We start from the raw sequence: 12,613 nt of genomic DNA on the forward strand, positions 1-12,613 counted from the left end.
CGTAACTCATTAAATATCGAAATTAGAAGAAGAATGCACTATTTTTAATTATAGGAAATGCGTTTTTCTAAGGTACATAAACTTTTGGGATTGACTATATAACCAATACATCCTTAAGTAATTCGCTTGTTTTACGTTTGGCACTTACTTTTAAAATATAAAAAGTTCATAGTTATAAAAGTCAACGAGCTATATATAAAGCCTTAATAAAAGATTCCTCTCTAGGTGAACATAGTTTGACGTACTTCGCTTTGAAAAGTTACTAACTAAGTACTTCCCTGAAGTTCTCGAAGCTATTGCAAGTTCTTGTACAAAATATGAAGAGTATTAAAATAAAGCTTCGATTATGTAAGTTCGCAACGATTCGATTCCACGAAATGGAACACTGATATTTGTTTTACATCCCAGTTCTTCAGAATAAGAAACTGTATTAAAAATCGAGTGTACGCCAACCACGTTAAAAGTTTTGAAACTAAGTATTGCTTGTAACGTGACGCAGCCAATTAAAAGTATAAAAAATAATCCGTAAGTAGGTTTGGAGAGTTTGTCAGGAAGCACGTGAAAGCTGCTTCCACGGGAAAATCGAATTTCCCGATTTTCCAACGAAGTTCCGGCGTCTGAAAGCGACAGCGGCCGTGTAATCGAGTTACTCCAAGATAATTCTAACTTCGTTTATCTCTACTGATGTTAAAAAACTAAATGCGCGTACGTTCCGTCGAAATGCACATGTCTAAGTCATATATATAAGATCATCTCAGATATTTGCGCAAATAATTTAAACCACACATAAAATTGTAATGTTAAGACACATTGAAATGGCTTGTAGATAAATAAATTTGTAAACTGCTGAATAATTTTTAAACTCGCATTTATAATATTTTATTAACCGGTCGAAAATATAAACGTGTATGCAAATATTTGCTGGGCAAAGGGTAATTTGTGTAAATCCGCGGAATGGGAATTATGAGCAACCGCAGGCGGTTTGATCGAACTGGCTGGGATTTAGGTTGATTCTTTCGCGGTTAATTTATTGTGCGAACGTTCGCGTTCGATGAAACCACTGAAATCGCTCACTCGAGATCTAAATATACCCGCAAGCCACGTGGGTGTGAACCAAAAGCCAAACCACCTCGCGCCGACGCGACGATTTCATTACAGTATATCTGCCCGAGGAATCGTTTTATAATTTCCCCGTTTCTTCTAAAAATTTATATTATGTTTTGTAATATTAACGAGAAAGTGTCTCAACTAATTTGAACGAAAATAAATTGCAAACTATAATTGTAACTTGCAAATGCAAATTAGGTGAAAATTATGTCGTTGCATGTTTTATGCAATGCAATATAATCTAGAAATTTATTCATAGCCCCCTTGTACATTCTTGCGTTTTTGAAAGAATGTAATTTACATACTCAGAAATTAAAGCAATACTTCGTATAATGCAAGCATATGTAGATGTACTCCATCGAGATAGTACAAGTAAAAATCCTTTTTATCTACTATGCTCGAAAGCAATGATTCTTTAGCAGCACCTGTGATCATAGACACGAGTCTCGTTCGTGGAACTGAATTTTTTCACCGAGGAACGATTCCCACAGCCGTGGCTGCGTCACAATGACTAATGCGATTGAAAATTAACAAAGGCCGCGGCGGTGAGAATAGACCGGAGGGCCCACGAGGCTTTGGGTAATTACCAGAGGAGCCGGGATGCATCGCATCTTGCACTCACCTCATGACATTAGTGCAGAATCCGCCGCAGGGCCTGACGGAGGGACCGATGCCCTTACACCTGGGACAATAGGTCATCCTGAGGAGCGCCCCGTGGCAGGTCTCCTGCTGCGGGCTGGTACCGGAAAACAGCACGCTGTCGGTCCTATCCAAAACCGTTTTGCCGAGAGTCAACGCCTGGACGAGCACCCGCGTCGCCTCCAGGCTCTTGCTAACCGACTTCGCCACCTGTTTAGGTATATCGCCGAACGGTTGGATCTCGTCCATCGTCTCGTACAGACAGGTCTTGAACTTGTCCGTGAAATCTTGCTCGTATTGCTTCGGGTTCACCGCGTTGTGGTACGCGATCGGGAACAATTTCGTAAAGAACTCGATGAAACGTTCCTGGAGCATGTCGCGGGTCAGGGGTTGCTGCAACGTATCCGGCGTGTTGCCGGGCGAGACATAGTCAATCATCGCCTGGTACAACGCTCTTATCGAGGGACGGCTCGACACCGCCATCGACCGGTACACTTGCTCGAACAGGGTCAACGTTTTATTCTCGGACTGTCTCGCGAGCATCGTAACAGTTTCTGAAAAGAAAATATACAAGATCATGTAACGCCAAGTCAAATGTTCACCGAAACGAAATGAATTTGGCAGAGAATTTGAATATTTCGACATAACACATGTTTGAACTCACTGCTTTTACTAATAGACCGGAGGGCCCACGAGGCTTTGGGTAATTACCAGAGGAGCCGGGATGCATCGCATCTTGCACTCACCTCATGACATTAGTGCAGAATCCGCCGCAGGGCCTGACGGAGGGACCGATGCCCTTACACCTGGGACAATAGGTCATCCTGAGGAGCGCCCCGTGGCAGGTCTCCTGCTGCGGGCTGGTACCGGAAAACAGCACGCTGTCGGTCCTATCCAAAACCGTTTTGCCGAGAGTCAACGCCTGGACGAGCACCCGCGTCGCCTCCAGGCTCTTGCTAACCGACTTCGCCACCTGTTTAGGTATATCGCCGAACGGTTGGATCTCGTCCATCGTCTCGTACAGACAGGTCTTGAACTTGTCCGTGAAATCTTGCTCGTATTGCTTCGGGTTCACCGCGTTGTGGTACGCGATCGGGAACAATTTCGTAAAGAACTCGATGAAACGTTCCTGGAGCATGTCGCGGGTCAGGGGTTGCTGCAACGTATCCGGCGTGTTGCCGGGCGAGACATAGTCAATCATCGCCTGGTACAACGCTCTTATCGAGGGACGGCTCGACACCGCCATCGACCGGTACACTTGCTCGAACAGGGTCAACGTTTTATTCTCGGACTGTCTCGCGAGCATCGTAACAGTTTCTGAAAAGAAAATATACAAGATCATGTAACGCCAAGTCAAATGTTCACCGAAACGAAATGAATTTGGCAGAGAATTTGAATATTTCGACATAACACATGTTTGAACTCACTGCTTTTACACATCTTAAATTCAATAAAAAACCATAATCTCAATCAAAATACTGAATATATACAGTCTTTAGTTAATGAAGATAATTACATCTTAATGATTCAACTTAATTGTTCGACATATAAGTTTGCAGAATTTCTAAAAAACGATAAAAATGTAACGATGAGACGTTAAATAAATGCATTCTGAAAGGAAAAACGCGAAGAAAGCAAATTTCGCAGTTATCGTCGGTGCACATCGATCGTAAAAGTATTGCAATAGCAGTAACAAGTTCCTCGAAGTAGCTGCGAATTACAAGGGTGAGAAGATTTTATAGTTAGCGCAACAACGCGTAGAGATCGTAAAGGGCTAGAGGCTGTAACACTAACGAGAACGTTTACCGAAGTAAACGGAATTTATCAAGACAGACTATGTACCCTACCAGGTCGTCGTTAAATTATACAATGTTTAAAGGCGCAATACGACGATCGTAAACAGGACAAAGCTTTTCGTGAAAGCTATTCACTTTTTTATGTCATTCTTTTGTACTCTACCGCATTCTTTATTCATGGTCATTAGCAAGGATCTTCATAAAAATTGTTATCAACATTTACGTTCATATTGTACGTATTATTACAATTTTACATTTAATTCAGCAGACAGACACAGACATTCAAAGTGATGTAGAATATACATAAAATCCGAATACCCAAACTACGAATGAGTGCGTCGCTAACAAGACTTTCGGTTATAGCTACGGTAAGGTTGTTTGGATTTTTACCGGTTTTCCGATACCATAGAATAGACTCCCACGACGCGGTAGCCAGTGAAAAGGCTGGGCAAACAACATCGAGCGAGCAAACGAAACGTTAAAAGACCCGACACGGATAGCCATGAATTCGTTTTCATGGTCGGATTCCCAGCGAGGCATAAAACAAATATCAGCCTATTACAACGGCGATCGAGGAATAATGAACTAGGGCCTGTTGCGGTGTAAACCCGGGCTGGGTCGTCTCAGCCTGCGGACGATGACTAAGAACAAATTGCCGACGCACAGGCGGACTCCGGGATCTAGTAACATTCCTTTCTTCTTTCTCGTCTATCGAAATACCGCGCGAAGGAGGAAATCGCTGGACAGGGAGGGGAATAATAGAACGCGGAGCGATGGAACGCAAAAGAAGAAACGGAAACGAGACCCGGCGGGAGGGGAGAAACGAACGGAACACGTCCGAAAAGAAAAGGAAGGTAACGTAGAAAGGTTCGTCGCGGTGTGTCCACCGTCCTCGTGGTATAGGTAGGCAGTAGGTACGACTCTCTGTCTCTCGTCCTCTTCCGAAACGCTTCTTTCACCTACAATTTCAGCCCCCTCGTCCCGCGTCTCGTTCCGAGGCACTTGAGGCCATTCCGCGGCACAGAGGAGAGAGACAGCCTCGGCATTCCTCTCGCCGGTCATTTTATTTTAGCGCCACCGTGTGGGAGAGTGCCTTTTTACATCTCCCTCCCAGCTACGTTCTTCTTCTTTCTTCAACGCAAATCCGGCCGCTTTGTATATCTCTTTGGGAGGCTCATTCGTGCGAGGCCGATGGACGACGACGTCGCGTCGGTGTGCCGTTCTCGCATGGTTATATCCATCCCGATGGTGGTGGCCGTGCTGCGGAGGACAGAGGGGCTGCAAAAGGTACGTGGGAACTGTACCACGCAACTTGACCGCTGCAGGAGTCCGGCCACGGCAAAATTTTAACCGCTTCGACGTCCAAGAAGGACCTGGCCCTCTCGCATCGCTGTTCGTGGTCGTGTTTCGATCGCCAAGAATGATTTATCGCGGGAATCCTGACTACAAGCGCAAATACACGGTAGCTACTAAGTAACGAGAATCAAGTTCAGCTTGTTCAGTAGGAAACATTCTTTGATATTAGCAATCAATAGTAAACAAGATGAATTAATTTATAGAACGACCTCCTTTTTATAATATAATGCATGCGATGCTTCTTATTGACTCTTATTAAAATTCATACATACGCATCATGGAAAGTATGCGACAAATCTATATACATGAATAAAATTAAACTTCCAATTCGTGTCCCATTAACTCGCGTCGATACGAGTTCGACTTATGCCCTCCAGCTTCTATTGCACGCACATAACACATGTGAACTCTAATAATCTGTTGCATTATTGAAGCGTATGTATAATACATATGCATACGGTAATGTCACAATTAGAGTCGATCTACACGTATCCACGTTGCGTCCGCTCCACATTTCTTCTGCGGAGACGCGCGACATACGCAAGGGGAATTCGCCTGGTCAAACATGAATAAGAATAGAATAAACGGTCACGTTCAAAAGTTCTCGAACACGGGGGAACACGACGTTTTAGAGAATTAAATCAAGGTTGAAACCGATGTCGCGTGTGTCCCTCTGCTAACATTCTTATTACTACTATCGTTGTAAAATATATTCTACGGACAGTTCATAACATGAGTCATAAATTATTATTCAACTAAATGAATTGGATAATTCTTGATTTTATAATATATTTAAGCACAGAGACGGAACTAATTGTAAGAGATAACAAATGGCCTGACACTTGTGTATGATACGGTGCGAGGGGAGGTGAGATTTGCCTAAGTGCGTGAGCTTAATTACATGCGGAATATATGTACGAAAAAGAGCAGTCGCCTCTTCGAGAGTTGAAAGAGGACCTCTTATCCGTTTCAAGTGGCTACCGAAGAGTAGGAACGCGTCCACTCGACACGTAGAAGAATAATTATTATTACCGAAACATAATCTGCGGTCTCTTAACAACTGGATCGATCGCGGTTACGCTAATTAATTATCCATTATCGTGGCCCGGCGAAAATCTAATTTCCATCGCCATTATGGTCTCCCGCTCTCAGCGATAAGATTAAAACTAATGGGATTACGCGAGAATCACTCTTTGAGAATTTTCGTAGCAGGAAGTATCTTTGGATCTTACAGAAATTTATATTATCATACTATTTTTAATATGCAGTCAATATTTACGTGTACAATCATTTATAGAAACTTTATTTACTAGACGGAAATGTTTTAAAATAATACTAGAATAGTAACGTTATTAACGAGAGTTCTCCAACTCTTAGTACATAAATAAAAAAGAAATTTAATAAGAACTGAAACGGAAACTCAATAAGGAAAATCGAAGTTAATGGAATGAGAAACGTGTTTCCTTCTAAAATTGAAACTGGAATTCCGGGAGAAAACTTCATCCGGACCAAAGTTGACGGAATCGATGCTAATTAATTCATTACTAGCTCCGCCGAAACCTGTTCCGCCGAACGAACAATCGTGAACGAATCAACGCCTACGCCGGGCTTTGGCGACCTTAACGTGGCTCGGTGGGTGCGGTGCACGACAATATAGGGTGTCCCATGAAATTAACTGACTTTTCCATTAGAAAATTGCATTTCTTATTCTCAGATTACTTAACTTTAGAGTTTCAAATACTTTTGGTCACAGTAACAGAGTTAGTTCATAAAAATCTTTTAATTAGGAAACATTCTTTGCTTTCACTGTTCTTCGTCTGTCTACATATATCATACGAAGTGAAGAAACACTTTAATACGTAAATACATATAAGTATTATGTTTCATATCAATATTGAACGTCAAATCATCCATCGTCGAATATATCGTTGAACGCGTAAAAAAACGAATTCTCAAATCGGACGTAAAATTGGAGAGACGGTACAAACTATGTAGGGACGCGAGTGACCCACGCGATAAGGATCTCGGGTCCGCGATTTTCCGCGAGTATCGAAAATAGAAGCGGGCACCGGACCGAAGTCCAGGTTGCCGAGGCAACGACACGCGCAGCGACCACGACTTTCGCCTCGTCTCTTTTCCTTTTCTTCGGCCTCTCCCTGTCTGTGCTCGCGCGCGGTCGAGGCCCGTTTTACCTTTTTCACCGTGCGAAATTACTGTACGTACACGCTGTAGCGAATATATACTCGGCGACAACGCGAGTAAAGTCATGCGCTACGAAAATCGCGGAGATACGCGCTGGAACGAGTCTAAGCCGCCTCCGCTCTTCTATTCTATCTCTCTGTTTCGCGATACTAGAACTTAGTGGAAACGTACACGCGTATCTACCGTACGAGCCCTCTATTTTACGTATTAAACAGATCCGTAGTCAATTTAAGACAATATTCTGGGTGTATGTAATTGTCTAAAGATTATTATTCTTTAGAGGCGACTTTATCTAAGATGTCGAGAATTTATCATAAATCATTGATATCTTTTAACATCCTGAAGGAATTTTAAGATATATTCTATTCAAGATTGTATATGTACTTACATAAATACAAAAATTATAATATGTATAGAATTTCTCTGGACGGTTGTAATAAAATTATTTTACAGACATTGAAGATTGTTTCATACAATAAACGAATTAAGAGGAAATTTCCAATGTTGCATTCGCTCGCAACAGACGAGACATTCGCTTATCAACGTATCAACCGCGTTATCGGTTAAATACACGCGTTTCAGCCTTTTCAACAGCTGAATGATGCCCACCTTCCGCCAACTGAATGGCACTACGATATCATGATTGATGCTCTTTTTAACACAATCCTAAATAAAAATAAGCTATCATATTTGTAAATATGAACACAACACAATCCCCAAAATAAAATATGTATCATCCTTCTCACTTCTTACAGTATTTCAAATATCATTATTTTCTTATTGTATAAAAATGTGGAATATATTAAGTAAGAAATAATTCATCAATAAATGCTTCAAATGCTTTTCAGTTGGATGGCATGTCACTTGACAAAGGAAGAAGTTTTGAATTAGAAATATATACTGTTATATTCATGACCTTTAGAATCCAGAGAGACAAGTGAGTACTCAGAGTTGAATCGAGATTCGATAACTGAATTTTCCCCATGAATTTCTTCCCACGGTTACGCTTATCCGACGTCTGAGCCGTTTTACAACGGCGACGCGCCGTACGTTCGCATGAATTTATTTAAACGTATGATAATGCACAGTTAAATGCGAATCCGCGTTTCACTTTTACCCACCGCATTCGCTTGGCGATCGATGAGAGAAAATGTATCCAAAGATTTTCGGATTCGCGTCAAATCATCAATGATAGAAATCAATAATTTATCTAATACTGAGTTTCGCGAATACATACGAAAATATTTGGTTATCTTAATTTCAAGTGAAACGACAGGCTTTAAAAATCCGACAAAATCTCTACGTCAATAATTGTTATTTCTTTAGGCAATTTGAAATGAATAATAATGTGAATGGAACACAGGAACCTCTCTAATATATTTCAATGCTATTAAGGATTTATAAAGAGTGGTTTAATAATGAATGCGTCAAGCTGTGTTTTATCACAATTTTCAACTTGTTAAGAGAGTTGCTTCGAGCACGCACCTTATTACGTCGCGTCTCACCGTGAATTTCGCGTCGCACGATGCATATATTTTTCACATACACGTATACTTCCACGCGAAGAATAGGCCTTATCTATACTCAGATAAACGATACTGCGGACCGTGCAACTATAAATTACGAGAAATCCCACAGCACTCCCTGGAAAATGTATACACACCGGCTAACGAACCTTTTTTTCGTGTCCCTCTTTTCCCATTTTTTCCTCAACATACTCCGTAATCTTTTATGTCGGCGACTGTTTAAATTCCGAAGGAATGAAATTCGTATCATGAAAAAAAGGAAGAAAACCTGTTCTTTCGGGAAAAAATTCTGTACAATATATTCTAACTGTCGCGACATCAATTAAAAAAAATTGTATCTTAAATGCATAAAATCTTTTTGAGTCTGTCATTTATTTGAAAATTCGAGGCTTCAAATAAAAGAGTGTGAAATACCATATCTTCTTGACTCTGATCTTACTTATTTTTCGCGACCACTGTGTAGACATTTATTGAGCAGAAGGCGCGCGTGGCGCTAATTCGCGCGGTGCGCGAATAAAGATATACGATCGGACGTGGAGTTACGAGGGTGCGAATTTCGCGGGGGAGAAACGTGATACAACGAGGTTTGCTACATCCCGAATTCCCCTTTGGCTCCGTTCCTGCTTTCGTCGGACCACATGGTCGTCGCTGCCCTGTCCGTGTGTCTGAGTATCCGTCTACCACAGATACACGCTGCTCCGGCCGAGCTCCCGAGGGCCCCGATGATGTAAATGCAGAAATTTGACACTATTCTTCTTCCTCCTTCGTGCGCGAAATTTTTAGCGTGCCTACATACAACGAAACTGACGTGACAGAGAGGAGGGACCGTGATGCAGGTTCAAGGACGGAACCCGAATTTTCGAACCCTTCGCACTGTCCAATCTATTCAAGTAGGGCAGACCTAATTTCTTATATCATCAATTATAAAATAAAAAACATTTATATCATCAATATTAACAATTTGATGTGAAATATTTCATTACTCTTTTAAGAAACCTTGTATTATGCACAATAGCATTTTTTTTTTAATTCTTAATCAATTAAATAAATCTATAAAAAATTCTAAAGCAATCATCATTGAACATTTACTAAATATATTCCCACATAAGTAACATTTTAACCAACCAAAGGTCAAAGGTTAATCGTTCACTCAGTGCCCGGTGGCAAAGCCCCGAGGCAGTTCCCGTGATAATCCTGCGAGAAGAAATCGCGCTTGCTAATAAAGACGGAGCGAGTGAGAGAAAAAAAACGAGAGACAAGTATCATTGTGAGAAATAAGAGGAAGATGGCCCCGTGAGCTACCGACGACATGGGTCATCTCGCTTATCTCCGGCTTAACCAGACGTTTAGCTAGGTTATACATACAGAACGCGGAGTATAATACCGTCACACCGACGTGTTACCTGATCGCAGGGTGCCACCCACGTAAACTGGCTGACCTAGGCCCTTGGAATCGTACTAGCATCGGTGGGGGATTATCCTTGCCAGACAGGGAATTGAAAAGGAGCCACGCTCCCCCGCATTACAACTTTTTAAGAGCCTACGAGACGTATAATTGCGCCTCGGGCCTCGGATACATCGCTCTATCCTATTGTCCAATTTTTCCACGCGATTTCCGCTGCATCTCGCGTACTCGCGTTTCGCAATCGAAGATGCGCTTAGAATTGCAATTTCGCATCGAATGTTTCATGAACGAGCTTGAGTCACGACCGGTTTTAAACTTATGTACATAATTATTTATCTATTTATGTATGTTTACGCGAAGAAGGGGTCACGTTGACAATAAAGTTAGTAGTGGTCACTGCGACAAATATTACATTGAAATAGATATTAAATGAGTTCATATAAGGAAATAATCGGGTAATTCGATAGAGAATTGCCTGAAGCGTCAAACAGTGAGCTGCATAAAAGATTATTTAAAGAATTAAAGTAGACGTCGCCTTTTAATAGATATAATAACTGCATCAAAGGGAGCAATTATTCTTGCCTAATAAATTACTGAAACCGTTTCACCGTCAACTCAATATTTACGTAATTTTAAAGCTGCTCCACATTTTATTGAAAACGTCTCGACAAAGAGATACGGCGGGCTCCCATCCCCGGAGCTTTCATCGTGCTGCTCCTCTCCCGATAAGATTGAATGAAAGCCGGAAATGCGCGTTTTTTCCATCGCTTTTAATAGCGCTTTCTCATCCATCCGCGTTAATGGAGCAACTTGCGCAGACTCCGCGAGATAAAACATAATCATTGTTCCCTCGGCGACTCTCCCTATCCCGTTACATTAATTACGCAAATGTCTTGATTATCGGGACGGTCAATAATGTCAATATTGGTTGTCCGCATCGCCGCTACACGGTAGGAACCCGGGACGTTCGCGCGCATTAATATCTGCTTTTAGAGAGGGATTCCGGGAGCCGAAACGCGCGAGTTTACGAGCCCACCCGCGATAACGTCCTTCGAGCGATTAATTGTCCGCGACGCGCCGTCGCCTTTTTTTCACGCGTATATAACAGACAAGCCTCAAGCTCGGTCTTGCACAGGGCGTGGCTTTTCATCGCGTTGCCATTTCCAGTGTCCCAATGCTATTTTCTTACATACACGTTGTATACGTTTTAAATAGAAAACGTGAGTACGCTCTATTTGATTACGTTTAGAAAAAAAACGACGCGCATTCCCTTTTGCATTATTGATGCTGCTTAACGTAGAGCACGACAACTTTTAACGGCGACGCGGCGCCGCGGGCAAAACACGACTGAGCGCGTGCTACCGATCGTTAGCACCTGGCCTCATGAATTTATGAATTGTTTTTGTTACCATCTGTTACGTTTAGCGCGTATACGCGGACGCGGTCGCGAGCTGTTCGCGATGACAGCTACGTGGCCGCGATATATCTTGCACAGATAATGTAATTTATAATCGCGGACACCGTTCGCGCATCCATTGCCCGGGCCTAGTCGTCCTCGTCCCGTAACAATAGTTCGCCGCTTGCCCCGCGTGTGTTATTCATAAGTGGAATTATACGCGATCGGACACGAAATTGGTTACAGCTATTTCACCGTCGAATTAATTAAACGGTACCCGACACGAAATCGCGTAATTCATCGACACTATTAATCTTTGTTACCGGCTAATGTAAACTCACTGATTAAATGGCGTGTACGTGCCCCGTTATTCCTACCTGGACAACAAACCGGAATCCGAACGGTTCCTGATACCAGTTTTTAAAGAATAAATACTTGCAACTAGTCGATCAGTAATTACGACTGTAAAAAATTGTTACTTCGTTAAAAGCGGAGGTCTAAGTTATTTGTTAAAATGTCTAGACTACTCCTAGGAGTGTTGAACGTTAATCTGTGTCGGTCTAGCTAAAAACGGTTTAGAGACAATTGTACTATCTCTTAAATAGAGTCGAATACTAGTACGAGATCACTTGGAGCACTCTTCGGAACGGCATTAAAATTACGACCCTGGCTTTCTCTTTCTCTCAGCTGGATTTATCAAGATCCGGCGAAGCCCAGCTTTCTGGAGATACTTATCCGCACCTCGCGGGAAGAAAGGTAGAGCGCGGATCCGCTTCAATGGATACTTTTTTCCGCGCGGGGACAACAGATCCGCGAGGATCATTAGAGATAAGAGCCGAGACCATTGTACGCTTACAAACGTGACTCGTATGAGATAGGAGAATAGAGGCGGAGGAGCACGGGAAAGAAGAGGACGGGAGAGGTGCCACCCCGCCCGATTCTTTTTTTCGCCGACCAACCCCTTTCCGTTCCGGCAATTAATGGCCACCGCCAACGTTAATTGTCACCTGCGGTTTAATACCGTGAGTTACGAACACGGCATTTTGCACATTTTCCTAACGCTCTTCCTCTTTCGCTTTAAGTCTAGAGAAGAAAATCGATATACTATCGTCAAATCGACATCACTGCAACTGCTGGAATCGTTAAGAAATAAGAAGATGCTTACATCTTCTTGTAGAAATTTATT

General features: G+C 42.3%; 1 protein-coding gene across 2 annotated transcripts in view; it reads right to left on the bottom strand.

Annotated features, from left to right (window-relative positions):
- Positions 1-12,613, bottom strand: part of dally (division abnormally delayed protein) — a 99,511-nt gene that overhangs the window by 63,585 nt on the left and 23,313 nt on the right. The window contains exon 3 of one of the 2 annotated variants that reach the window (XM_018027110.2): positions 2,493-3,063. In XM_018027110.2, coding sequence (XP_017882599.1) covers positions 2,493-3,063 — 571 coding nt within the window. Of the gene's footprint in view, positions 1-1,729; positions 2,296-2,492; positions 3,064-12,613 lie in introns of those variants that run through there. The other variant, XM_026814808.1, reaches the window with a different exon arrangement.

This window comes from Ceratina calcarata, unplaced genomic scaffold (assembly GCF_001652005.2).
Source record: "Ceratina calcarata isolate Rehan_Ccalc_2016 unplaced genomic scaffold, ASM165200v1 scaffold40.2, whole genome shotgun sequence".
NCBI classification, from domain to species: domain Eukaryota; kingdom Metazoa; phylum Arthropoda; class Insecta; order Hymenoptera; family Apidae; genus Ceratina; species Ceratina calcarata.